The sequence below is a fragment of the Leptosomus discolor genome, chromosome Z (assembly GCF_034619465.1).
Source record: "Leptosomus discolor isolate bLepDis1 chromosome Z, bLepDis1.hap2, whole genome shotgun sequence".
NCBI lineage: Eukaryota > Metazoa > Chordata > Aves > Leptosomiformes > Leptosomidae > Leptosomus > Leptosomus discolor.
Genome location: NC_141419.1, coordinates 2,025,252 through 2,049,429, shown reverse-complemented (window position 1 = coordinate 2,049,429; position 24,178 = coordinate 2,025,252). Strand labels below are relative to the sequence as shown.

The following is a 24,178-nucleotide window of genomic DNA, read 5'->3' as shown; positions in this document are numbered from 1 at the left end:
GGAAACCACTGCACTTGGGTGATGATGGCTCCCAGGATCTATTGCTCTCCTGGGTGCCCTGTGGGTTATACTGGAATTGAAGCAACAACTAAAGAAACACAAACCATCCATCCTGGGTCTTGCAAAAGATCTGTAGCAGCCAACCTGCCCTGGGGCTGACTGGTGGAAACCCACAGCTCTGCCTTCCTCACCTTCTGGGTGTGAGTGGCCCAGCCGGGACCCCTGCCCGACCCCCCCGAGGGGAAAGAGTATTGCCTCTGCTTTGCATTTCTTTTCTCATGCTGTGTCTCACCCCTTGTAGAGCTTTGTTATCCCCTCTGGAGGAACTGGGGAGAGGATTTAGCGTCTTCACTTCCAACTCCTCTCCCTGTCCACTCCCCGCCAAGCAATGTCCCGCTCCGTTTTAAAACCAGTGCTGTCGGTCGTACTGCACAAGCTGAGTTTTATTGGTCACAGTGAAAACCCAGCAAAAGCAAGGTCCCTTCTCAACCAAACCCCTCAGCGGCCGGCGACACGCGGTTTCTATAGATTTAAGGTCTCTGGCTGTGCACGGCGATGCAGTGAAGCGAGGTGGTGCCAGGAGGGCAGCAGCATGAGATATCCCAATGCAGCTTCTTGCTGCTCCACAAACTCTACGAAGAGTTGATCTAAGGAGATCACTTCCAACGTACTGGCCATGTTTGTATTTATTTTTTTGTCCCCACTCCAAGAGCAAACTCCGGGGCATCAGGTATTCCAGCCCCTTGTGCTTTTTTTTTCAAGGTTCGAAGCGCATTTGAGAGTCGCGTCCTCTCTTCGAACAGAAGCAGGGAGCAAGGTAATTCCTGCAAAGCAACCAACCCCATTCAAAGAGAAAATAAAAAATAAAAACAAGAGAGAGGGAAAGAAACCTTCCTCCTTTCCAAAGAGAAAAAAAAAAGGAAGATAAATCCAAACCAACCCCCCTGCGCCCCAGGGCTGGCAGAAGGTGTCCAGATCCCAGAGTCCACCGTGTTGGTGGGAAAAGCCCAGTGACTTCCAGCCGCCATCGGCAGCCTGTCCGCCCCGTCCTGCACTCGCCAGGGCACTTCCCAGGCACAGGTTCCTTGGCGTTGGCTCCTTGCCCCGTCCCTCCCGCTGCAGAAAGGCCAGCGGTGCTCGGTCTGAACTCGGCGATGCTCTGGGCACTTGATTTTCCATCATGCTGAAGATGTGTTTTCTCCTTTAGCTGTTGTGGGTTTTGCTTTTTAAATTCACAGTCTGATCCAAAAAGAGAGAGAGACAGAGAGAGAGAGGGAGAGACTGGATGCAGTAGAGGAGGAGGGAAAGTTTGGAGCGGGGAGGGAGGGAGCGCGAGGCACGCTGGGCACTCCTTCTACGCGTAAAACTCCTCCTGCTTGTCAGGCTTCTGGTACGTCACGTTGGCTTGCTTGGGCTCCTCCAGCGTGTAACTGCCCTCGTCCTTCTTCTTCATCCGGTAGATGAGCAGCATGACCAGGAAGGCAGCGAAGAGGGCTCCCACCACACCGCCCACGATCACCGCTGCAACACAGAGAAGTGGCATGGCCATCAGCGCTGCCCTGCAGCCCCAGCCTGGCTTTCAGCACAAAAATTAGGGGGGGGGGGGGGGGGATCATTTTGGATGTGGTTGGTTGGGAGCTTGGTTTTGTGCTTTGCAACTTTGCGAGCAACTTTTCTCCTGAAGTCTACGGTTAAGAAAACTGAAAAAGAAGGTGAGGGGCTAATGCAATCGCTTGACTCAAGGAGCTTCAACAAGCTCCCGAGGGCAGTGACGCTGAAGGGTGGGTAGGACCCAAAGGCATCTACTCCGTGGCTGCACGGTGGGCAGTGGACTGGCACAAGGCAGCCCAGGCACAGAGAGAGGTCCCTGCACAGGCTGTAGCCTCATGCAAAGAGGGTGCAGAATGTCCCTCAAAGAGCTGCTCATTAGGGTGCCTGCCAGCACCCACCACGCTCAGCCAAAACCCACCAGAACAATAGCTGCTTTGCCATGCCATCACCTCCAGCTCCCTTTAGCCGGCGGTGGGTCACTGACACCTCTACCCCATCTCTGATGTCCCTCTGGCTGGGACAAGTTGTCCTCCCAGGGCACCTATCTCCTCCCCTGCAGTCGGAGGTGGCCAGGTGGTATTCAGTCACCATCGTAGCACATCTTTCCACTAACATCCTATTTTTTTCCTGGAAACTCATCCTAGCAAAAGCAAATTGTGCACAGCTCTGCACTCTCCTGGCAAAGACATGAAGACCCCTGGGAACCCCCCATCACAAGCCCTGGAGCTATTCTAGGAGGCGAGTGTGCATTATCCCAGTGCATCAAGACTACCCCAATGTCCTGCCAAAGACTGACCCCTCTTCTGGGGCTTGGACAGCCCAGCTGTCTGTCACCCCCCCACCCCCAAACACATCAGCTCTTCCCCCCGCAAGCCCACGGCCTCTAGTCTCACCTATCAAAACTTCTTTCCTCTCCAGGATGTTTTTCTGGGGGAGCTGAGCAGCCGAGTTACCGGAGTCTATCGTGTTGTCAATCAGCCCTGGCTCTGCGTTCTTGCCCAGCCCAGGTCCCGACGGTGGCGTCACCACAGCCATCACCTCGTTACCAAGCTCGGGACGAGTCGTCTCTTCCTCCTCCCGGATCTCAAAGTCCCCGCTGGGGCCGCTGCTGACCGGGACCTCCAGCTCGTTGTCGAGGACTGTCGTCACCTCCCCTGGCTCCATCTGGGAGAAAGGACAAGATGGAGCAGGGGACAAGGACCAAAGAGTGGTTCCTGCCTCCAGCAGCTCTGATGTGTCCAGAGGAAGGACATCACAGTACCAAAGACAGGGTGGCCCTCTCAGCAGGGAACATTGTGGTGTCCCTTCCCTGTGTCACTGAAGTGGGCGGTTATATTGCAGCAAGCAACACAACCCCACATCTTGATGGTCACCAAAAGGCTGAGGCCACTGTGGCTGAGCTAGGCCATTCTTGTCTGTTCCCATCCCAGGTGCCCTTGAGATGCACAAACTCTCACCTGTTCCCTGTAGCTTCCCCTAAAGAGACCCCCACGTCCCAGACCCTCATTTGGGCTCTCTGTCCCCAGAGTAGACCGATGGCTGGCTAAAACATCTCACAGATGCCTCCTTGCTAGCCATGAAGCGATGCACATTTGTGCTACAGCAACATAGCAAGTGTAAGGATCAGATGCCAACGGAGGAGCCCCATGAGGGTGCCTTCCCTCTCCCTTTTTTCTCTTCAACCTGCTCGTATGGTGCCCTGCAGCACAGGGCAGGAGCAGGAAGATGGGTCCTTCTCACCCAGGACACGGAGTCAGCCCAGCTCCCTGCTGTAGTCCCTGACCAAGCCCCCTTGGCAAGAAGGTGAACCCAGCCTGGGTAACAAACGTGGGCCGGGCAGATGAGCTGCTCTATCCACCTCCAGCCCAACCCTGACCTACTCATTGCCTCCTGCACATCCCCATACCCGCAGCTCCCTCAGGGCCAAATCCTCCCTGACCTTCCCCTTTGTCCCAGCAGCCTGTCCTGCTACGTGTCCACATGCTGAGCTGGACTGCACTGAGCATCCCTGAGCAAAACCTCCCCGGGACCCTTCCTTCGCGGGGCAAGCTGCTCCCTCGGGATGTTACAGATCAGGATGAGCAAATTGCTCGGTGGGCCAAAGCCGGGGCGGGTGAGTAGGAGCCCTCTCCATGTCACGGTGCCCCCGGCGTGAGCGCATGGCTCACTGCTTCCCACAAGCAGGCGTTTTTGTGACAGAGATTAATTGAAGGTCAGCGAGAGCCCAGAGCGCTATGCATACATATACGTACACAGAAAAGAGGGACTAGTTTAGACAAATCACTCCACCTTTCAGTCAAAGTGGTTTTCAAAGGGCCCCTGAGGGGCTCTGAATGAGAGATGGATCAGCAGATTAAATCCCCTGCTCAGGACACCCTACGGGCTGGAAATGCACCGTCAAGCTGTAATTGCAGAGCATTTGGGCCTCCCACTGATGGGCTGCAAGTAGGGAAACGGTAGGATAAGCCCAGACACCAAACCCAGAGGAAAGCTACTCTTCCTCCATGGGGCAGTGGTACTCCCAGCCCTGCTCCCCTCCTGCCTGGGGAAGCTGCTTTGGAGCAGCTGGGCAAAGCAGAGTTGGGGGCAGCGGCGATGCGTGGCATAACTCTGGGTGCCCCCCATCAGCTCTCACGCCAGCCCCATCACCATACTCTGCCTGTGCTAAACCCCTTCCCACCCTTTAATCTCCCCTCTCCAGCTCCCCAAATGTTCCACTCTCCACAGAGCTGGAAAGAGCCCAACCTGGCTTGACCTCCCTCTGAGCAACTGGCTAAGGACAGGTCAACCCCAAAGGCTTCCCATCACCATCGCTTGGCTTCAAACATGGCCCACAAGCCCTTTGGCAGGTGAGAAGGGCTCCTGCCTCCTACCTGGGGGGCTTCTGTGGGTGGCAGCGTGGCAGGACTGGATGGTAAGGCAGTGCTTTTTTCTGTGAGGTCTGCAGTCCTGGAGGTGCTTGGTTTTGGCAGGGACCTGGGTTTGGCCGTGCTGGGGGGGACAAGCCGTGACGTGGCCACCTCTGTTCGGCTGGCTTCAAGGATGGAGGTGGTGGGTGTCTCCAGGGTGGTGGCCCGGGTGGTGGCTGCCTTGGTGATGAAGGGGGGCAGGAACCTCCGGACGGTGGTGAGCTTGGCAGTGGCCATGGTAGTGCTGGTGGTGGTGGTGGCTGCGGTAGTGGTGGCCGTGGTGGTTGTGGTGGTGGTCGTGGTGGTAGGGGAGTCACTGGCAGTGGTACTGGTGGTGATTGCTTTCCAACTGGGGATCACTGGTGTCTCTGTTGTCCTGGGCATATACAAGACGCTGGTTGTCTGCTCGGGGGTGGTGTCCTCAGCAGGGAACGGTTCAAAGGGAGTTGCCACGGGCTGCACCGAGGTGATGGGCAGCATGGCCGCTGTGGTGGGGAGTGTGATGGATGTGTCCGTGGTGAGGCTCACTGCCGTCTCGAGCCCTGACTCCTGCTCAAAATCTGAAAGAGGGGGAGAAGAGCGAAGGGTGAAGCTGCTGCCGCCCCAGCATTTCCCAGGGCTGACATTCACCTGGCCTCAGCCCCCCAAAAAATGAGAGCGTGGACTGGTTCCAGGCTCAGCAGAAACCAAAAGCTGCAAATTCCCATGTGGTGGCCGAAGCACCTCTCTGGGGTCAATAAAACCTCTATAACATGGCACATGTTATTGTGCTGGGGAAGGGCTGATCCTGCCCAGTAAGGCCAGAGACTGAAATGGGAAATGGATTCACCTGAGCCCAACCTTTGGGACAGTTCCCTTTGCTTTTGTCTAGGAGACGGCAGGAGGGCAGCTCTGGAGATGGATAGAGGGCAGTCTCCTCCCTCGCATCCCATGGTGAGCCCCTCTCCAGTCCTACCAAAACCCACGGCCAGGTTCCCCAGGGACCCTTTCCCAGGAACTCTGCAGCTACTTACACCCCGAGCCAGAGCCCGAGTAGACATCGTCCAGTTCATCATCCCCAAAGGGGTCATCGTCCCCAGAGCCCTCCAGGTCCACAGGCCTCTCGTAGTTCTCGTTGCGCCAGCGCTGAGCCTGCAGCCAAGCAGGGAGAGATGTGTGAGCAGCTCCAGCCCGACCCAAATCAAGACCGGTGCCTGCACAGATGCCCCCAGACAGCCCTCGTGGGACAACGCACAGGGTAGATGGGCCAGGGAAAAGCAAGACCAAGGGAGCAGAAGCACAGGCAGCACTCTTCAGCTGAACCACCCAAAACCGTGGGGGTTTTTCCCCAAAACAATTCACTGCCGCAAATGTTTCCGACAAGCTGATGTTTTGTGGAAAGCTCACGTTGACTCTGATAACATTTCTCACGGAAACAAACCCTCTGCAAAAGTGGGAAAAAACCCCAACAACTGCATTTGGAAACTGTTAGAAAAATTATCAGTATGGTTCTCCAGCTCACCAGTGTTTTGTTTTAGCTGATCTTCATGTGATTCCTGGCACAGGTGTGACAGTAACACACACTATCAGCTGCTGTAACTTGGAAAGTCTCACTATGAAACAATATCAGGCTTCAAATATTTCACTGCTTTACAGTGCTGCTAAAACTTGAAGAGCCCTCGCTAGTAGGGCTCTTAAACTTCTTGTTTTGCAGATCAAAGCGTCTCCAGTTTGTGTTGCAAGGAAACAGTTTGACACTTCATTACAGCCCAAACAAGGAGGCTTTGATCTGTAAGATAGCATCAGATGTTTCAAGATGTAACAAGCCAGGATAGGCTTAAATTTAAAATAAAGGGGTTGAAGGGTCCCCTTCACCCATTGGAGCTTTTTACCTCTTGACAACAGCTTCGAGTTTCTTTGTATTCATTCCAGATTGGAAGAAAAAAGGGTTTTGAAAAGTCAGAAGGTCCCGTGACTTAGACTTTTGGGACTTAACTCGCATTTTGTCCCCATAGGTCTTCTCCTGGACTCCATCGGCTGGCAAGGGAGAGAAAACCCAGCCCTCGGGTGCGGTGAGAAGCTTGGGGCTGGGAGGACACTTCCCAGGGGCAGCAAGCTGATTGCTGTCCTGGTGCCCAAGCCAAGGAGATGTCTGCTGCCCAAACCCTGCCTGTAGAGTCACTGGGGTGCTGCAGAGGTACCACTTGTGTCATATGCCCCCAGTGACAGCGTGAGCACATTCCTGGGTGATTGCTGAGTGATCTCCCTGTCTTTATCTTGACCCATGAGCCTTTCATTATGTTTCCTCTGCCCTGTCCAGCTGAGGAGGAGAGCGACAGAGCAGCTGTGCTGGGCACCAATGGCTTCAACTCCTGGAAAGGAGATGGTAAAAAGCTGGGAAAAACTGATGCACCGAGGGTCAGTGCAAGTGACTTTGCTCAATAAGTGATGTCTCACCTATAAACTGGCATGCAACAACAAAATGCAATAACAAATAGATGCCCAGATGGGATCTGCTGTAGCCCAGGCAGAAGGCAGTGGATAGATAGAAGCAAAAGACCCCAAGAACCACTTTTGGTTTCACCATGCAAGTTTTCCATGACTCCCCAGTACTGATTCCAAAACCTCTGTGGCAAAGTCCCTCCTGGGTCAGCAGGACAAAGCTATGGAGCTATGGAGCTTGCTCACTGGTCTGTCTAGGACTTCTTTCCCTGTGAGCACTGCAGGGAAACCAGGGACCAGGAGATCTCGGGGGACACGCAGGGGCTGCTTCATTTGAAGGCTGATGGGGTGCACCGCACATAAAAGCCCATAAATTACGAGACAGGCCACCAAAACCGATGGGAGGGCAAGGAAAAATGGCAAGCTTTGAGGGGTGGGAGGGAGAAACATTCGGAGTTGCTCTTATTTGCCGTTTGATTTTTTTACACCAAAAATATTGAGGCTCGCTAAGAAATGAGGAGGCCACTGTGCAGGCGCTCCGCAGACCACCCCTGCCAGCTAACCCGGGTGAGCTCCCTGAAGGCTGGATTCTCTCTGTGTGACCTACAAAGCCTCGCCATAATGGGAGCCACATGGCCCAGCTCCATCAAGCCCGTTTCTCCCTTAAATTGGAACCAGACGAGGCGGCTCCAACCACCGACTCCCTGGCTCCCTGTGCTTGGACCAGGAAATTAAAATGGAAGCGCATGGCCCCAGCATGCCATGACAGCCCCCATCCATCCTTCCATCCATCCATCCATCCATCCATCCATCCCACAGGGTGGAGAGACTCAGAAGAACGAGTGCACGTCCTGGATCAGCTTTGCCCAGGAGAAGAGCCTGAAGTGATGCAGCGAGGGCAAACGGGTAGATGCCGGTGAGAAGTGTCCAGCCCCAAATTCAAAAGCAAACCTTCCCGTGAGAATAGCACCCCCATATTTTGCTCAGACAGTAACCAAGCCCAGCAACCCCCTCCCTGCTCAGGACATACCAAGGAGGAGTCCGCAGGCACCAGTGCCCAGCTCCATCATCCTCCCAGGGTCACCGACCGACGCTGTGCTCCAACCTGCAGCACGCGGCTCCCTGACACGATGCAGATGTTTGGAGCTGGAAGCCTTTCCTCTGGCTCTGTCTCCTCCCCAGATCTACAATCCCTTGCGCTGTGCAAACACCACCGCTCCCTCCAGGTTGAGGGAGCAGGATCCGTGCCACAGCCCCGCAGGGATCCATCTCCCAAAGCTGCCGACTGCAGCGGGAACAACTTCACAGCAATAAAACACCTCGCAGGGCCAAAACTCACTCTCTGGAGACAACTCCCCCGACGTGAGAGACATCTCTCCCACGCCTGCCCCTCACACGCCAGCCTGCAGGAGAGCAGAGAAGCTCTGCTCAAGCTCTTCTCAGCCAAGTTTTGCCCTAAGTGGATTCCAGAGGATCGGCAGCGATCAGTGGAGTTTACACCGAGGAGGGACTACGGCAGCCCGTGGCACAGGGCAGCCCGCCAGCAGCCCAGCTCCAGCTGCTGCCTGGCCAGCTCAGTGCATGTAATTCTAGCTCCTGCGTGACCAGGCACCACATTGCTGTTGCACAGCAAGGTTCGCGAAGCTGCAACGTTCCTGCTGCTCAGGGGAGGTGAAACAGGCCTTAAAATGGAATGGCAGAGAGTTTCCCTTCTCTTGCTTGTCAGCAAGTCTCCGGAGACTGCTCCTGAGCTGCTCCTGCACGCAGGGGGAGCTGGCGATAGAAAACCACGGCAAGCAGCAAACAGATGCTGGGCAACTCTTTGCTCTTCTCCAGCATCTTTCATCCTGGGATTGCATCTGCCCAGCATAAAACCCCGAATATCCACACAGCCAGGACCAAGCACTGGGGGGACCCCCTGATTGCAGCAAGCACAGCCCCAGCCCACTGAGTTTCACAAAGATTTACTGAAAAACACTTGTGAAACATCTCCAGGTGCAGAGGGGGATTGTTTGGGACATGGCTGATCCCAAAAAGCCCCCATGTTGCTTCACTCCCGAGGTACTGACGTAAACCTCCTCCCGGCCAGGCTGCCCCAGCTGCAGCCCTGATGGTATTAGGTCAGGCTCATGCAATAAATCTTGGGAATAGTCGGTGTTTATTTGGATTTACTGCTGCTTAGATCATTAATGCTCTGCGTGCACCGAGCCCCGCAGTCGGGCATGGCCCCCCGCCTCCCCCCCAGCAATGAGAGACCTGCCCCCCCTTGCATGGCCGGGATGAAGGGGAGAGGAATGGTGATTTTGCCAGCCCGGGAAATCACAAATCACGGAGGACGGCAGCTCCCACCTCCCGACCTCCGGCTGCCTCCCCATCCATCACAGCCTCCACTGCAGCAAAGATGCAGCTGCCTGGATTTGTCCCAACAGAGAAACTTCATCCAGACTTTCCTCCCGACCCAGAAGACTCTGTGTGGCCAGCGCAAGGTTGGAGGGTGCCCTCTGGCAGGACACCCTGGGTGTGCTGGGTCGGTCCCTCGCAGCCCCTGGTCCCTAGGGATGGTGTCAGGGACTCTCCTGACCCCACTGCATGAGGAACGGGGCTGCAAGTCCCAAGAGGGGGTTTTCCACAGCACAGATTTCATGCCTCTTAGGGCTGGGAGACACACAAGCCACATCCACCCCCTTGATCAATCTCTTCTCGTGGTTGGGATAGGGGGACACTCTTGCAGGATCCCAGGTCGTCTGTGCAGCTCTCTCCGGGCATCCAGGCAGGCAGAAGCTCCTCAGGGCAGGGAGGAAACCCCAGCATGATGCTCGTCCTGGTCTGGGTGCCCCCCTGCCCTGCCGTGCCTGCAGCGGGGTACCGAGGGCCATTGATTAGCCAGCTCGAGCCAAGGAAGAGCAGCTCCTATCCATGCAATTACAACTTCCCAGCTAATGGCTCTTGGCAGGGGGTTTCGCTAACCAGATCAGCCTTGCTTCCCCCAGCCAGGCTTCATTAGGGAAATTAAACCAGGGGTCAAGGCAAAGCTGCTGGAGGCACCAGGGCCCAAGATGCCAGCTGGGCATAGGGGGTTGCATCACCTTTGGCGACGTCCAAGTCCATGGGAGGTGAAAAGGAGCAGAAGAGGTTTAAATGTGCCCTGCGAGGTGCTGGCTCTCCACTGGGCCACGTTCCGAACTGTCCTGCAGAAAGTGAACTGCTCGTGTCACGTCCCTACAGCTCAGCCCATGAGCCGGTCACTGCCCTGCCAGCCACGGGGGCAGCCTGGGCCAGGATCTGGCTCTGGCACCATCCAGACCCCAATCGCCTGCCCTGTTCCCACTCCTCCAACATCCAGAAAGGTCATATATCTGCTGCTATAAAAGCAAGCCCTGATGCAAAGCAGTCTCCATAGGGCAGGGCCAGAAAGTCAAATCTCAGTAAACATCCCTCCAGCGCTCTAAATGACCCAAAATAAGTGCCAGACCCAAAGGATTTGGATGTCAGCAGCTCTAGATGTAACATGGCCACTATATTGAGCTTGGATAAGAAAAATAACCCCCACTCGATCCCAGAGGACCCTTTTGCTCCCACAGCCGCCGCGGGGCTGAGCACGATGGGCAGGCGACGGCGCCCACCCGGCCGCTCGCTGTCCCCTTCGATGCCTCCGCTCCGCAGCTTGGCTGGAACAGCCGGGAACGGCAGCCAAGGGGCCACAGCAGCACAAATCACACCCAAATCCTCCGCTAAGAGCCTTGGAAAGTGAGCGAGAGCTCAGGCCCTTTGGCCCAGCACCATCGGAGCTGAGCAGGGAGATTAGAGAGGCTTCAGTCCCACTCCATCGCCTGTGCTCATCTAACCCGCACGCACAGCGTGTTCCCCATCCCTCCCTCTTCTCTCCCTTTATCAAGGTGGGTGACCCCATTTTACAGGTGAAAAAAAGGTAAAGCTCAGCAAAAGGGTCTCACTCAGCCCTCCCACGAGCAGCTCTCTGTGTAGACCAGAGGATTTGGGTACTTAAAAGATGAGGAAACCAAGGCACAGAGGAGACCTGCCCACCACCATCATGTATGGCACAAACACCCTCCTACAGACACCTCTACATCTTTGTACACGTCCTGGGGGACGGGGACCTGCTGGTTTGGGTCTTCCTAAATTCCCTGTACAGCATTGCTTGCACCATCCCTCCTTCCCTAGGCGGGGAGGATGAGGGTGCTGTATTTTCAGGGTGTTCCCACGTCGTGGCAGGGCTTTCCAGAGACTCTTTAAAATTCCCGAAACCCAACCCGAAATGTGCTGCTGCTGCAAAAGTGGCATTCACTGCCGAGCGTCTGGCTTTCACAGCGGAAGGAAAGGACCCTTGTAAATCAATCCATCTTTAACCAAGGGGAGAGGCTGGTGAACCTCCCCGGGATGCTCCGAGGCCCTTCACCGGTAGCCATCGGCATGGCAACGGTCGCCATGGAAACCGCCTCCTCCATGGCGACGCATCCATCGCTGGCGAGGGGCGATGGGTGGTGTGCTCCAGCTCATCCACCCGAACTGAGTCTAAGATCTGCTTCCCCAGGGGTGTCAAGGGAAGGAGGAATTAAATAGCCTCACCGACTGCAGGGAGAGGGGGAGAAAAGTCACCCCTGAAAAGACAGAGGAGATCCCGGGGGAGCGGTCTGGGCAGAGGGAGAAATCCCCACTCAAGTCCTGGCACCCGGTGTCTGCGGGACGTTGCGGAAGGTCAGAGCATCTCCCCAAGCCCAGCAGCCCTGGCTGGGAGTTATCTGCCCCAGCCTGGGTGGTGGAAGTGACTGAAGGCTGTGGATGTTTCCAGCCCTCCTGGCTGTGGCCAGAAACTCAAAGAGTTTTCCCTGAGGGAATTGGAAAGGAAGAAAAAAGAGCTGAAATTGGGTGGTTTCTAAGGCAGCCGGGACGCAGGCTTTGATCGTGCCCGGAGCTCAGGCTGGCAGTGATGGGGGAACAAGGCCGGGGGGTGAGGTCCTTTCCCTGGCACGCGTGTAAGGCTCATGGGCAGCATTGCTGAGCAACTCCAGAGGCAAAGCGAACCCCCAGGAAGGCATCACAGCCCGAGGAGCCCATATGCCTCCTCCTGCCAGGTCCAGCTGCAGCCCCCGGCTCCACCCGTGGGGTTTTGAGATGAGAAGGCTCCTGCTGCAGGGAGACCTGGCATGGCGAGCTGGGGATGGAGGTGATTTCATCCATGATATGGATGGCCATGGCCATCCAGCAGCCGCCGGCACAACTCCGGGGCATGAGATGGGGCCAAGGCAGGAGAAAGGATGCATGTGGAGAGCAAGGACACAGGTGGGCAGTTAAAAAGGAGACAGAAGATTGAACCAGCGTGAAAGCAGCCCGGAGAATGGGACGGGGTTGTGCAGGTGAGCGCAAGGACCAGCTTGACATCCCACCCCTCCCCATCCCTTGGTGCCAAGCGCAGGTCCTTGCCTCTACATCCCATCCCGCTTGCGAAACAAACAGCAAAACCAGAAAGCCGAAGTCCCAAAGGTGTGTTTGCATTTCAACCTGGTGAGACAGCTCTGGGAAGCCCAAACCCCCTGCTCCCGGCAGCAGCCCTGCAGCCCTGCATCCTGCAAGGGCAAAGGGGGAGGACAAGGTGGGCAGGAGACCGGCTTTGCTAGGACAGAGCGATGCGAACGCTGATGGCAGCGTGCAAGAGTAACAGCAACCTGGGATGTGTCCTCCAAGGGAGATGCTGAATCTGGCTGCATTGGAAAGCTTGGAAGGATGCAGCCAGGGTCAGCGATCCATCAGGGGCTGAAAGTTTTCTCCTGGAAACCACACTTAAACTGAGAACGTATCACAGGAAAAGTGCCCATTATTTCTATGGTATTTTCCACAGGATATTTTCAATTAATCACCCCTTGAAAGCACTTTTCTGGTGTTTTATATAGAAAAACTTTATAACTCATCCCAACACATGACTTACTGATACTATAAACAATCGAAACAATATTAACTTGCACATAAAGTTGGAATGAAAACATTGTTTCTAAACCATAAAGACTCCACAATTCTTTCCCCACTACAAAAAAAAAAAAAAAAAAAATCACTGAATTTCCACTCTTCGATCCAAGGCTGCGAGTTAAAAATAAATCCGTCGGAAAGCTGCTCCAGACAGCACCTCAATGCTGCCGGGACGTGCTGCTTTGGGAAAAGACCTCAATGTCCCAGCACGGTCAGCCCTGGCCAAGATTTTGCCCAAGGACTGGTGCTAGAGACCACCAAAGCTGCTTCAGATGGAGATGCCCACGGGAAAGCCGAGGAGGCTGGGCTAGGAGGCAGTGCCACAGCATGGCTGGAGTTTGAGGGTGCAGAATGCTGGTGGAAACCAGGGGGATGTTGCTGACAACCAGTGGAGATCCCATTTGTAAGCCTGGGTGAGCAGCAGCCAGTTATTTTGTGTAACTTCATTCTTTCTCAGATTAATTAAGCCCCTGTATAACAGCTGCCTAAACCCCAGTGCATTTTGATTTAATAGGCCGGTTATTTTATGCAAGTAAAATAATCATTAACATTTACCGAGGAGCAGCAATTATTCTGGCTTTGTATCGATTCTCCGCTGCCAACACAGGCAACGCTGCGAGGAGCCGGGCTGGGTGCAGGCGCATCCCAAAACCTGCGCTGGGGTGCATACGCTCAGGGGTGTTTAAGCATCACTCAGCGACTATAACAAACCACGGGGTCCAGGTACCCTGGACCAGGCTCAGCTCTTCAAACAGCATCTCTTCCTCCTCCTCCTTGCGATCATCTGTCTCCACCATCATTTTTTATCCCAGTTCTTCAATGGATTAGCGCCAGATCCTACCCCACTACACAATAAATATCCCCGAGCCAGGGCTGGCATGAAAAACAGCAAACCTCCCGACATAAATTGTTGCTAACACCTCATCTCCCAGCACGCTCCGCTTTTTACCTCCGGGGAGATGCAAAAGAAAAAAAAAAAAACCACAACAAAGACACAAACAAAAGTCCCCACCTCCCGCTGCATGCAAACGCCGGCTGGAGAGGCACAAACGAGCCCTGCAAGGCTCTGCCACGCATCGGCCGGGATTGCATCAGGCGATCGAGGTGGCTTCCTGGGGTTCCCCAGGGCTGGCAGGTCTCCCCAGGCCCTAAGTAGCCCCCAGGACCGCCGTGTTTGGCTCCTGCTGCATCTCCGGTGGCTCAAAGCGTTGCCCTTCGCCCCACGGCTGTGGGTTTGGCCAGAGCTGATGAAGCACTTGGCTGGAAATGATGCCAGCGACAGACACCGGCGTGGGGCAGGAGGTTCCCTCAAGGCTGGGTGAGCCAGCGTAAGGAAAAAGCTAAGCCAAAGCTGGGCTCTACAGACCACCAGGAGTGGGGACAGTCCCATGCCACAGCCTGGAGCACCATGATACCCACTCACCAAAAAATCCCAAATATACGGTGTTCAGGATTCCACCTTCCTTCCATCCTCCTACCGAGAGCGTCCTGCTCACCCGGGGGGAGGCAACGAAGACAAGGTGCATGGGCAGGGAACAAAACCAGCCTCTACCTGGCCACGCCGATCTCTTTCCCGCCCCAAACGATTCACAGTCCGCTCCAGACTCATTAATTCCCGTGGGACTGCGCATCGCCATGGTGACGCAGGCAGCCCCGGGAAAATCCTGCCCTCCCCGGCACGCTGCCCGCGGACCCCAGGCCGCCATCCCCAGATGCTCACGGTGGGTCTCGGCCCCCCGGCTCCATCCACCATTTCCTTCCCAGGCCTCAGGGGCCGCCGCCATCAGCAGGAATTCCCCCCCAATCGTTACAGAATTGATTTAATTTGCTCTGCTCCATAATCCTATTGCAGCTTAACATGCAAAACTGTCTCGAGCTTTTCTCACCTTCCACAAAGGCGCATTTCAGAGCTCCCTCCCCTCCCTGAGACGGCTCTCCAAAGAGCTGCAAACCAGAACTTTATATATGGGTTTTTTTTTTCCTTGCCCTGCCTCGAGCTTTTGGCGCAGGGACCGCTGCTACGTCTGCTGCACACCTCCCCGACGGCCTCCCGGCAGCAGGCCGGTGCTAATGGGCACTTTGGGATTCCCATGCTCCCTGTCTGCCTCCAGCTGCTCCGCAGAGACCCAGCAGTGCAGACGGGCCCCCGGGAGTACTGCTCGCCCTGCCCAACCTGGGGGAAGGTGGTCCCGTGCTCCGTATCCAGGCCACGGCGGTGGAGTTTGGCCAAGACGAACATCTCTGGTGCTGTCGAGGGGCAGGGACGTGTGGACGTGGCCACACGTGGCATGCACGGGGGGATATGTCATGACGTGCCTCAGTTTACCTGCCTGCAAAATAGTTGCACGTAATGCAGGGCAGGGAATGGGCAGGGGCTCCTCTCCCATCCCAGGGGCTCTGGGGACCGCAGCGCGTCCCTGCAGAGCGGCATCCACATCTCGCGCCCCGCTGCCCCAGCAGCTCACGTTTCCCAGCTCCCCCACTCCCCCAGATGTAACTCTGGGCTGAAAGTCAGCGTTTCCCCCTCCAGCCAGACACCTAAAAGGGTGAGCAGCCTCCGGGGGAGGTGGAGAGTCGAGCAGGAGAAGTAACCTCTGTGCCATGGATTAGATCACGTCTGTTAGCGCCGGTGGGCAGCACACTGCGGGAAAGGGCATCGTCAGCCCTTGCCTCAGTTTCCCCCTTCCCCGAGGACCATAGGGGAAAGGCACGATGTCCTTTCCAGACAGGACTCAACCTGATGTGGGATGACAGCAGGGATGAGCTGGAAGGCAGAGTTGGAGGGGAACAGGGGGACAGGTTTGCTCAGGGCTTGGTGGTTTATTCTGCGTCTTGCTTTGGCCTTGCCAGAGCCCCAGCGCACCAGACAGCCTCGCTGCTAGAGCGGGTGTCTAAAAAAACCCAGCTGAGACTTGAGTGATGGCAGGGGCCAGTGGCCCATTAAAGAGAGCTGAAAAACCCTCTTGGTGGTTTTTGGCCATGCAAATGTCGCGGTGGGCAGCGCTGCTGGGAGCATCCCCTGGGCTGGGTCCCACGGGTGAGCACTGGGCTGGGGCCGGATCCTGCAGCCGCCAGGGAGCACAGCGTGAGGGGACGTTTCCTTACGGAGAGGGGAAAAAAAATCCCCATACAGATGCAAATAGGTGGAGCTAGAGATGGCGTTTGCCAGCTGGGAGGGGACTGAAGAGGTGCCTGCCTGCGGGGGGAGCGGAGCCCTGGTCTCCCCTCCTAAGGGGTGCAGAGCACCCACAGAGCCAGGGTGGGTGCTGGGTGCTGGGACCACTGTCAGAGAGGCAGACAGCCAGGCTGGTGGCAGGTGAAGGTCTCTAGCCTGGCAAGACCCTTTCCCACAAGCTGGATGTCTGATGGCTCTGACAGCTTTTCTCCTCCCAAGCTCTTTTTCATCATTTTCTTTTTTCCTTTTTTTAAAAAACTTTATTTTCCCTCTTTATTTTTTCCCTTTATTTTTAACTTTTCCCTTTTTCCCCTCAACTTCATGCTCCAGGATCCAGGGTGTTGACTGGAACTCTTTGCTCTCCCCAGCAAAGAGATGGAGAGAAAAAGTGCATTTCCAGCTCCCTTTACTGGAAAGAGAAGACGAGAAATTTGCACCTTAATGCCTCAAAACAAGAAGAAAAAAAAAAAAAAACAACGCAAATACTCAAAAGCTTTTAAGCCAGACCTGAGATGCAAGAGGAGCTCAACAGAAAGTTTTGCACACCCAAAGTTCTGTCCCATAGAGAAACAAACCCAACGCCGAGGAGCCGCAGGGGCAAAGGGGTGGGATAGAACTGGGGTGCTGCACCTTGCTGGAAAGCAGCCCCCTCTCTCCTAATTACACTCCTAATTAGACCTGAAAGGCTTTTGGTGGGGACCTGAACTGATTATTCCCACTTCACGTGACACCTTCATGCATCCTCCTGCCTGTTGCCCACTGAGGGTGGATGAAAACCAACACCTTCCCGGTTATCTTGCCCTTGGGGGCGGCGTTTCTACAGCCCCAGGGACCTGCCGATTTCTTTTGGTTGGTCACTAGAGGTTCAGCCCTTGCAAAGCCACCGGCAGCCCTGGCTGCAGCCGAGCGCAGGCCCTGTTGCGAGCTGGGTGGTTTTTGGCGACAGCTTGAGCTCCTCCACGCATCCAAATCTCCCCAGCCAGATGGTTGGGCTGATTACACGCTTCCCCAGGTCACCCGAGGGCAACGCCAGCGTTTCCACAGGCCCAACAGCTCCCAAGTAAGGAGAAAATATTGACTCTCCCAGCCTCAGATAGGGAAGGAGCTTTTTTTTCCCCCCTTTCGTCCCTATTTGCTGCCAAGAGGAGCCCATTCGCTTCCCTTCTTCACGGCCAGCGAAGGATGGACACCACAGCTGGAGAAAAGTCACCACCGTGCACCCGATGCCCATGAGCCCCATGGAGCAATCGCGTCTCTCCAGGTTCAGTTGTTCTTTACCACCCCAGCAGCAGAAAGGGAGGGAAAAAATAGGTGCCGGGATGGTTTGATGCACGGCGCCTCGGACACTGGCATCCTTGTTCTCCACCGGCCATACTGCAGGGCTGGAGCAAGGGGAAACCTAACCCTGCTCCATCCCCGCTCGGATTTCCCAGCTCTTCTGTGTTAAAGCAGTGACGAGGCAGGCAGCAGCACTAACCAAGCATGATGGTGGCGCCAGCCCTGGAGGCACAACGATTTAATGCCCGGTGCATTAAAAGCAAGGCAGGGATGGAGCAAGGTTTAGCAGGCGCTACGCTCCCGTCTCCTCCGTTTATTGCAAGCCCCTAAGCCAGGACGGACTCTGGCAAGGGGGTTAATCCTTGTCGAGACCATCCCGAGGACAAGACCCCAAAGCAAAACCCAGGAAGGAGCTCAGGGAGTGACTAGGGTGCGGGGATAATGCTGGGGCCATGGGGTTTGCGGTGAGATGCGGTGATTTCCTGGGACTGATGTGCCACTATCGCTGGGAGAAGGCGCCTGATTCTGGAGGTGTTGAGGGAGTTAATCCATCAGCACTTGAAAGACGTGAAAATGCCAAGTGTTGCTTGCTTGACACTTAAATACCCGAATTTTTTGCACCTTAAAAGTAGATCGATGAGTGATTAGATTCAGAGCAGTCCGGTGTTAGCGCTGCAAAGGGGGTGTGAAAACCCCAGCTCAGGCTCCGTGTAAACAGCGAGCAGTTCCCAGCACACGTGGAAGCGCTTCTCACCGCCCAGAGTAACCCAATTTCTGCTGTCTTGCCTCATCACTCAGCTCGCCAACAAGAATTAGAGCGGGGTGGGGAGTTCACGCCGAACTCCCTGCCCTCCCTGCCATGCCCAGGGGGGAGAGGTGATGCCACAGAGCAGAGAAAAGCCAGCAGCCACCCTGGGGCCGCATCCTGGCTCTACCTAGCCCCTCTGAGCGAGGCAGCGGTCATCCACGCCACGAAATTAATTCCATCTATATTTTTTCGGTTGCAAAAGCAGCCCACCTCCCTCCAAAAGCGCTCAGGAGCAGGTCGATGTTTCTTACCCCCAGTAGATCACTGCTGAAGCTCCTCAATTTAGAACAAAAAAAAAAAAGCCAGAAAAAGGTATTTCCTCTTTCTAGTCCACACACAAAAGGCCCTCAACCTATATTTATCTGCCCTGAACTTTATCTGCTGCAGTTATTCATCTGGAAATGTAATCAATCTCCCTTCAGACGGCACCGGCCCCTTCAGCTCGGCGGCTGCACAGCCACCCTCCCCTCTGCATCCAGAGGTGTAAAGCAATCAAGCCTGACGTGTGATAAAGAAAAATAAAAATGCAATTAAAAAAAAAAAAATAATCATTTTTCCCCGCACAAGGCAGCTCGTGCATCTGTTAAACCTGCCGGTTTGGATGGGACCCTGTTTTGTGCGAAGGAAGGAGAAAGGGTCCTAAGGGACCTGCGGGCTGTGGGAGCACTGGGACAGCCCCCAGCAACAAGGGTCGCCTCAGACACGGCGGTGGCCCGTCTGGAAGTGCTTAGGCTCTGCACCGCGCCAATAAAGCTAAAGTTTCGAGATGAAAGGAAATGTCTCGGATCTGCCGAAGATCAGAGCCTCGACTTGAACGTCGCCCATCTCTGGTTACTGGTCCTTGCTCAGGAAACGCCGCCAGCCCTGCTGGGCTCAGCTTACTGAGAAAATAAAAGAGCTGGAGGCTTCAAGCCTTGTAAAGAAGCAAAGCTTCTGCCAATGGACAGAACCACTCCACGCTCTTGCTGCCCCCGCCCCAGGCACGGGGGATTTGACGGCTTTTTGCAAGCGATGGGACGTGTTTTAAGGTGTCCACGTGCGATGGGTGTATGTGTGAAAGGGGGTTATGTTGCTGGAAGGAGTTGTTCAAATATTTATACAGCCTGAGCCTCCTTGTTTCCTGCCCCCAGATGAAGTCCTCCTAATGAAATGTAACTAAACAAGCCGCTTCCATTCTGCCTTTCCAACAATAATTACGGCCGATGCAGCGAGCGGGATGGCAGCGTTTCAACACTCTGCCAGAGAGATGGAAAACAGCGTCTTTAAGGCAACATCTACCAGGCAGCATCAGCCCCAAAGCTTTAAGAAGAGGGTTTAGGTTTTGGCGGTGTGACCTCGCAGGGGATCCCACCATCCGTCCGCCCAGTCAAGGTGTTCATGGGGTTGACGTGGCATCACTGGTCTTGGAGCGAGAGCCCCTCTGTGCTGCTGGCCCACGAGAGCTGCCAGGTCAGCCCCGGTCCCTGATTGCTCTTCATCTGCTTCTCTGCGTGGGATACTCCCATCATCACAGCAGGTATTTCATTTTGTCAGGGAATCAGCAGCTGAAGTGAAGCCGCGGGCCCACACGCAGGGGTGGGGGCCGAACACGTTGCAGCTGATCTTTGTCAATGTCTGGAGGGAAATGCCCCTTACAGAGCCTCTCCTGGGTTCCTCCATCTCACCCATCCCGATGCGCTTGGTGATAGAAAGGGAAAAACATCCTCCTGCGCTTGACAGAGAGAGGGAAACTGAGGCAGAGCAAGGGAATGGACGTCAGTGGCGGAGTCCAGCATCTTCTTAACAAATAACCGCAGCCTTTGCTTCACCTTCTCCAGCTGACAGGGGCTGGACGGACACAGCGAGACATCCCAGCACTACCAGCAGAGAGCAGGTTCAAATCCTTGCTCCACCACGTTTCCATCACCCCTTGGTCAAATCCCTTTGCCTTCCTCCAGCACCACGCATTTTGAAGATGGGTCACTTGTGCAGCAAGAACGATTTTTTTTTACCCCTTCCATGCTTGCAAGAGCCCCGGGCAGCAGTGTGCCACCAGCAGAGAAGCTGGGCTGGGTGCTGTGCCCCATGGGTGCTGGGTGCCGTGGCCGCTGGGTGCGTCAGCAAGAAGGACAGACTCCTGACATCACCTCTCTTCTCCTTGGGAGAGGAAATGTTGCGTTTCCCAAGGAGAGGAGATCTCCAGCAGCTGGAAGCAGCAGTCAGGGGTGCTGGTGTCCACCGTGGATGAATGAATCTTGGGAATGGCTGAAGGCAAATCCCTGGTGCCCGCAGAGCTGAGCATCTCCAGCCTGGGCACCTCGAAGCATCCTGCCAGCAGGATTGAGGTGGGGCTGCAATGACCCAGGGGACAGGCACCCCTCAGTGCCCTTACAACAGCCCGTGGCAGAGTGCAGACGGACCCACAGCCAGGCTGGGGGGCTCTGCTTCCATCAGCTGTGCCATGGGACGGCACTTCATCCCGCGGACACTGCAGCAGCCTGGTGTGACACCCCCCCTCCCCCGAGCTCCCCGCACCTCAAAATGGGCAGCTGTAAGTTGTAGGGCCAGCCTGGCTCGCAAGGAGCATCCTCTCTGCCATTCAGGTGGGGAAACTGAGTCACAAAGCGACTGGGCAGCATCTCCCCAAAAGCGTGCAATAGCCAGGGAGAGGACCCAGGAGTCCTGGCCTCCGTCTCACACAGCCTCTCCTTGGGAGGTGTGGAAAGCCAAAAATTGGTGTGTCTGGGGGGTGTCGGGGCCATGACCTGAGCCAGCATCTCTTCCCAACGCACTCACAGCCACTACCCAGCCCCACTGCAGCGATGGGGTCCCCAGAAAACAAGTTAAAAGAGGGGGAAAAAAAAAACACCAGGGAAAAAAAAAAAAAGAAAAATTCAGCTCACCAGACTTTTTTTTTTTTTTTTTTTCAGATCTAAAATTGATTAAAATAAACCCAGTGATCTGACTTAGCTGTTTCCATTTAGGACCTGAATAAGGACTTGTGAGCCCAAAAGCTTATCTGCTTTGGAGCTTTTTTTCCCCAACCATATCAGTTGCTCTAATAAAAGATACGGCCTCTCCCTGCCAGCCTCCTCGCACTCACAGCCTTCGACTGTCACGCTTCCAGCCGTACAACTACCACTGCCATTGATTTCTCCGCTGGCTGGAGCGAGCAGCGAGGTCCCCGACTGCTAGCGCTCAGCGGAGGAGCGACAAGGTTACAACTCGCCCAGCTGCTGCCTAGTCAGCAAAAAAAAAAAAACTTAAAATGCAAGAATTTATGTTCAAAAATCTGCCTCCTTCTCCCTATTTATTTTCGCGGCTGGTGGTGATCTTCCCACCAGCCCTGCACAGGGCTCAGCACAAATCCTGGGTGCCCACCCAGCACCAGAAATGATGCTGGAAAAGCCGTGGGAGATGGTTTGCAAGCAAAGGATGCTGGAAAAGCCGTGGGAGATGGTTTGCAGCAAGGCTTAGGTGTAAGGAAGCTGGAAAAGTGAGGCCAGAGCCCAGTTTTGGATGAAGGCAGCTGCCGGGCTGTGTCCGGGTCCCCTCGGCCACTGCGTGTGGTGAGAGCAGGAGACCTGGGGAAGGAGGTCTGTGCCTGGGGAACATGTCTGGATGCTCAGAGCGGGGATGGGGGACTGAAACACTGAGATGCAGCACGGGTGGTGGCCAGAGGACAGCAGTCCCACAGACCAGCTCTCCTCCCTGGGTGCCCAGTCCCCAAATTCTGGGCTGAAATGGTGATGCTCCTGCAAATCGGGCTCCCAGGTCCTCCAAATCTGGGATATTGCCCTGCCCCTGGGGACATCAGTGGCTGGTGCCCCTTCCAGCCTTCCCTTGTGCAAGGAGAGCGGTGAGACACCCACACCCACCGCAACATGGTGTGTGTCCAAAGGGCAGCGAAGGGTCTGGAGCACAAGTGCTACGAGGAGCAGCTGAGGGAACTGGGGGTGTTCAGCCTGGAGGAGGCTGAGGGGAGACTTTGTGGCTCTCTACAACTGCCTGGAAGGAGGTTGTAGCAGTGGGGGTCGGTCTCTTCTCCCAAGTAACCAGTGATAGAGGACGGGAGGAAACGGGCTCAACCTGCACCAGGGGAGGTTTAGGTTGGACATCAGGAAAAATTTCTTCACCAAAAGTGCTGTCAAGCCCTGGAACAGGCTGCCCAGGGCAGTGGTGGAGTCACCGTCCCTGGAGGTGTTTAAAAGACTATAGATGTGGTGCTGAGGGACGTGGTGCAGTGCTGGGCTTGGCCGTGCCGGGTTAACGGTTGGACTCGATGGTCCTAAAGGTCTTTTCCGACCTAAACGATTCTGGGATTCTACGATTCTCTGCCTGCAACCCCAGCAGCCAGGCTTGCACAACTCCTTGCCCCTCCGCCCCCAGATTTCGGCCCCGGCTGGGTAGCTCTCTTACCCAGCCCTGGCGACCGCTCACTTGAAAGGAAACCCAAGCTCGCCCCGTGCTCACTTCCTCTGCCCCACGGCCAGTTCAGCGAGGGACAGGGCGAGGATTAAGGATGCGATAGCGGAGGGGATTACCCGGAGCCCTCGCAGGGCGGCCAGATCCTGGCAGATTGCCTGTGCTGCGGGGGGAGGGCAGCATAAAACTTCATGCCTTTGCGTTTGATGGATTTTATTTATGGTGTAATAAAACGGAGGATTTACCTAAATGCTAAAACTACCCCAGGGAGGCACACAGGTGGTGGCAGGAGCGAGCGACACCCGTTGCCACGCTGCGATGGGTGAGCAATCCTCGTCTGACCAAAGGGGCACTTTTTCCCCAGGGAATTTATAACCTTCTGCCAGTCCCTGAGCAGCTCAGCAAGGCACCTCCACCCCCTTTTCACCCATGGGGAAACTGAGTCACGGAGCAAATCCCCAGCAGGGCTGTAAGTCACCTCTCCATCAACTTCACCACAAACAACCTTGGAAACAAGCGGGAATCCGCCTTGCTCTTCCCTACAGCCAAAACATCAACACCCCTGAGCACCCCAAAGAGCACCCCAGCCTCCACGTTGCACCCAGCAGCTCGGAGCTCGCGCTCATCCCGGCTCCACTTCTGCCTTTCCTCCCGCCCGCTTCCCAAAATGCACAAGGATGCGTGCCTATAGATAAAAAGCGCTATTTTTAGCACCTCATACCATTAACCTCTAGGACTTCCTGCTACGTGTGGCATCCCCGGGGACAGCGTTTCAGAAGTGTGCATCAAACCCAGGGACGGGGAAGGCTCACCACAGCCAAAACTAAAACCAGGTTATAAATTTGCACATTGCTGGAGTGGGAAGAGGGCGTCCTTTACGCTCACCCCCCAACTGTCTGAAATAAAGTGGTTTGCACACTCCAGGCTGCACTCAAAAAGTGGATTTGGGGTCACACTGCAGCCTGGGAGTGGGAGCACTGGCAAAGCAGCAATGGCTCCGCTCTCCCTGGCCCCAAAACTGCACCAGGACCGAGCTGAGCGTGCAGCTTGGCCGAACACTGAGGATTAACGCGGAGTTTCCTTTGGCTGCAGCCGCAGGGATGCTCTGGAGGACGCTCCTCGAGCACACTGCGTAGAAATCCTGATTCCTGCCCTTGCAGAGGATGAGGCTGTGCTTGCCCAGCCGGGCTCTGCCAAGCCCCGCTCCCTGCCCAAAGCTGTGCCTGGGGCTTGTGGCGGCAGAGCAGCGCGATGCCGCGCTGCTGCAGGGGTGGGAGCAGCAGAAATAGGGTGGGTGAGCGGACTACCGAGGGCTGTTTTTTGGCAATCAGCCGGGCTAACCAGAGCACCAGGGCCGGGAGGGACCCCACAACCAGGCTGCGCCTCTCCTGCCTCGGGTCAGGGTTGGCTCCACGGCTCCGGTTCTCGGTGCGCTGGGCTAACGCAGCCTTTAGCCTCGCGGCCAGGGGTTTGCACAGCATCCCCGCAGCCCCGTTATCCCGGCCCATCCCCACCAACGTGGGGTTCCCGTTGCCTCGCACAGATTTTTTTTCCAGCCGCAGGATGCGTCTCTCACCGGTTCTCCGTGACCACCGTAGTGCCTGCCCGCCTGCTCCTGCCTGCCTTGTGCAGGGTGACCCAGGCAACTGG

The 24,178-nt window shown here is 55.7% G+C and overlaps 1 protein-coding gene across 2 annotated transcripts in view; it reads right to left on the bottom strand.

Annotated features, from left to right (window-relative positions):
- Positions 1-1,354: 1,354 nt before the first annotated feature.
- The window catches only part of SDC3 (syndecan 3), a 42,830-nt gene continuing 20,006 nt past the window's right edge, over positions 1,355-24,178 (bottom strand). For both annotated transcript variants that reach the window (XM_086480247.1, XM_086480248.1), the window contains exons 2-5: positions 5,474-5,591; positions 4,425-5,020; positions 2,445-2,715; positions 1,355-1,521 (exon numbers count right to left, since the gene is read on the bottom strand). In XM_086480247.1, the coding sequence (XP_086336373.1) occupies positions 1,355-1,521; positions 2,445-2,715; positions 4,425-5,020; positions 5,474-5,591 (1,152 nt within the window). The remainder of the gene's footprint in view (positions 1,522-2,444; positions 2,716-4,424; positions 5,021-5,473; positions 5,592-24,178) is intronic.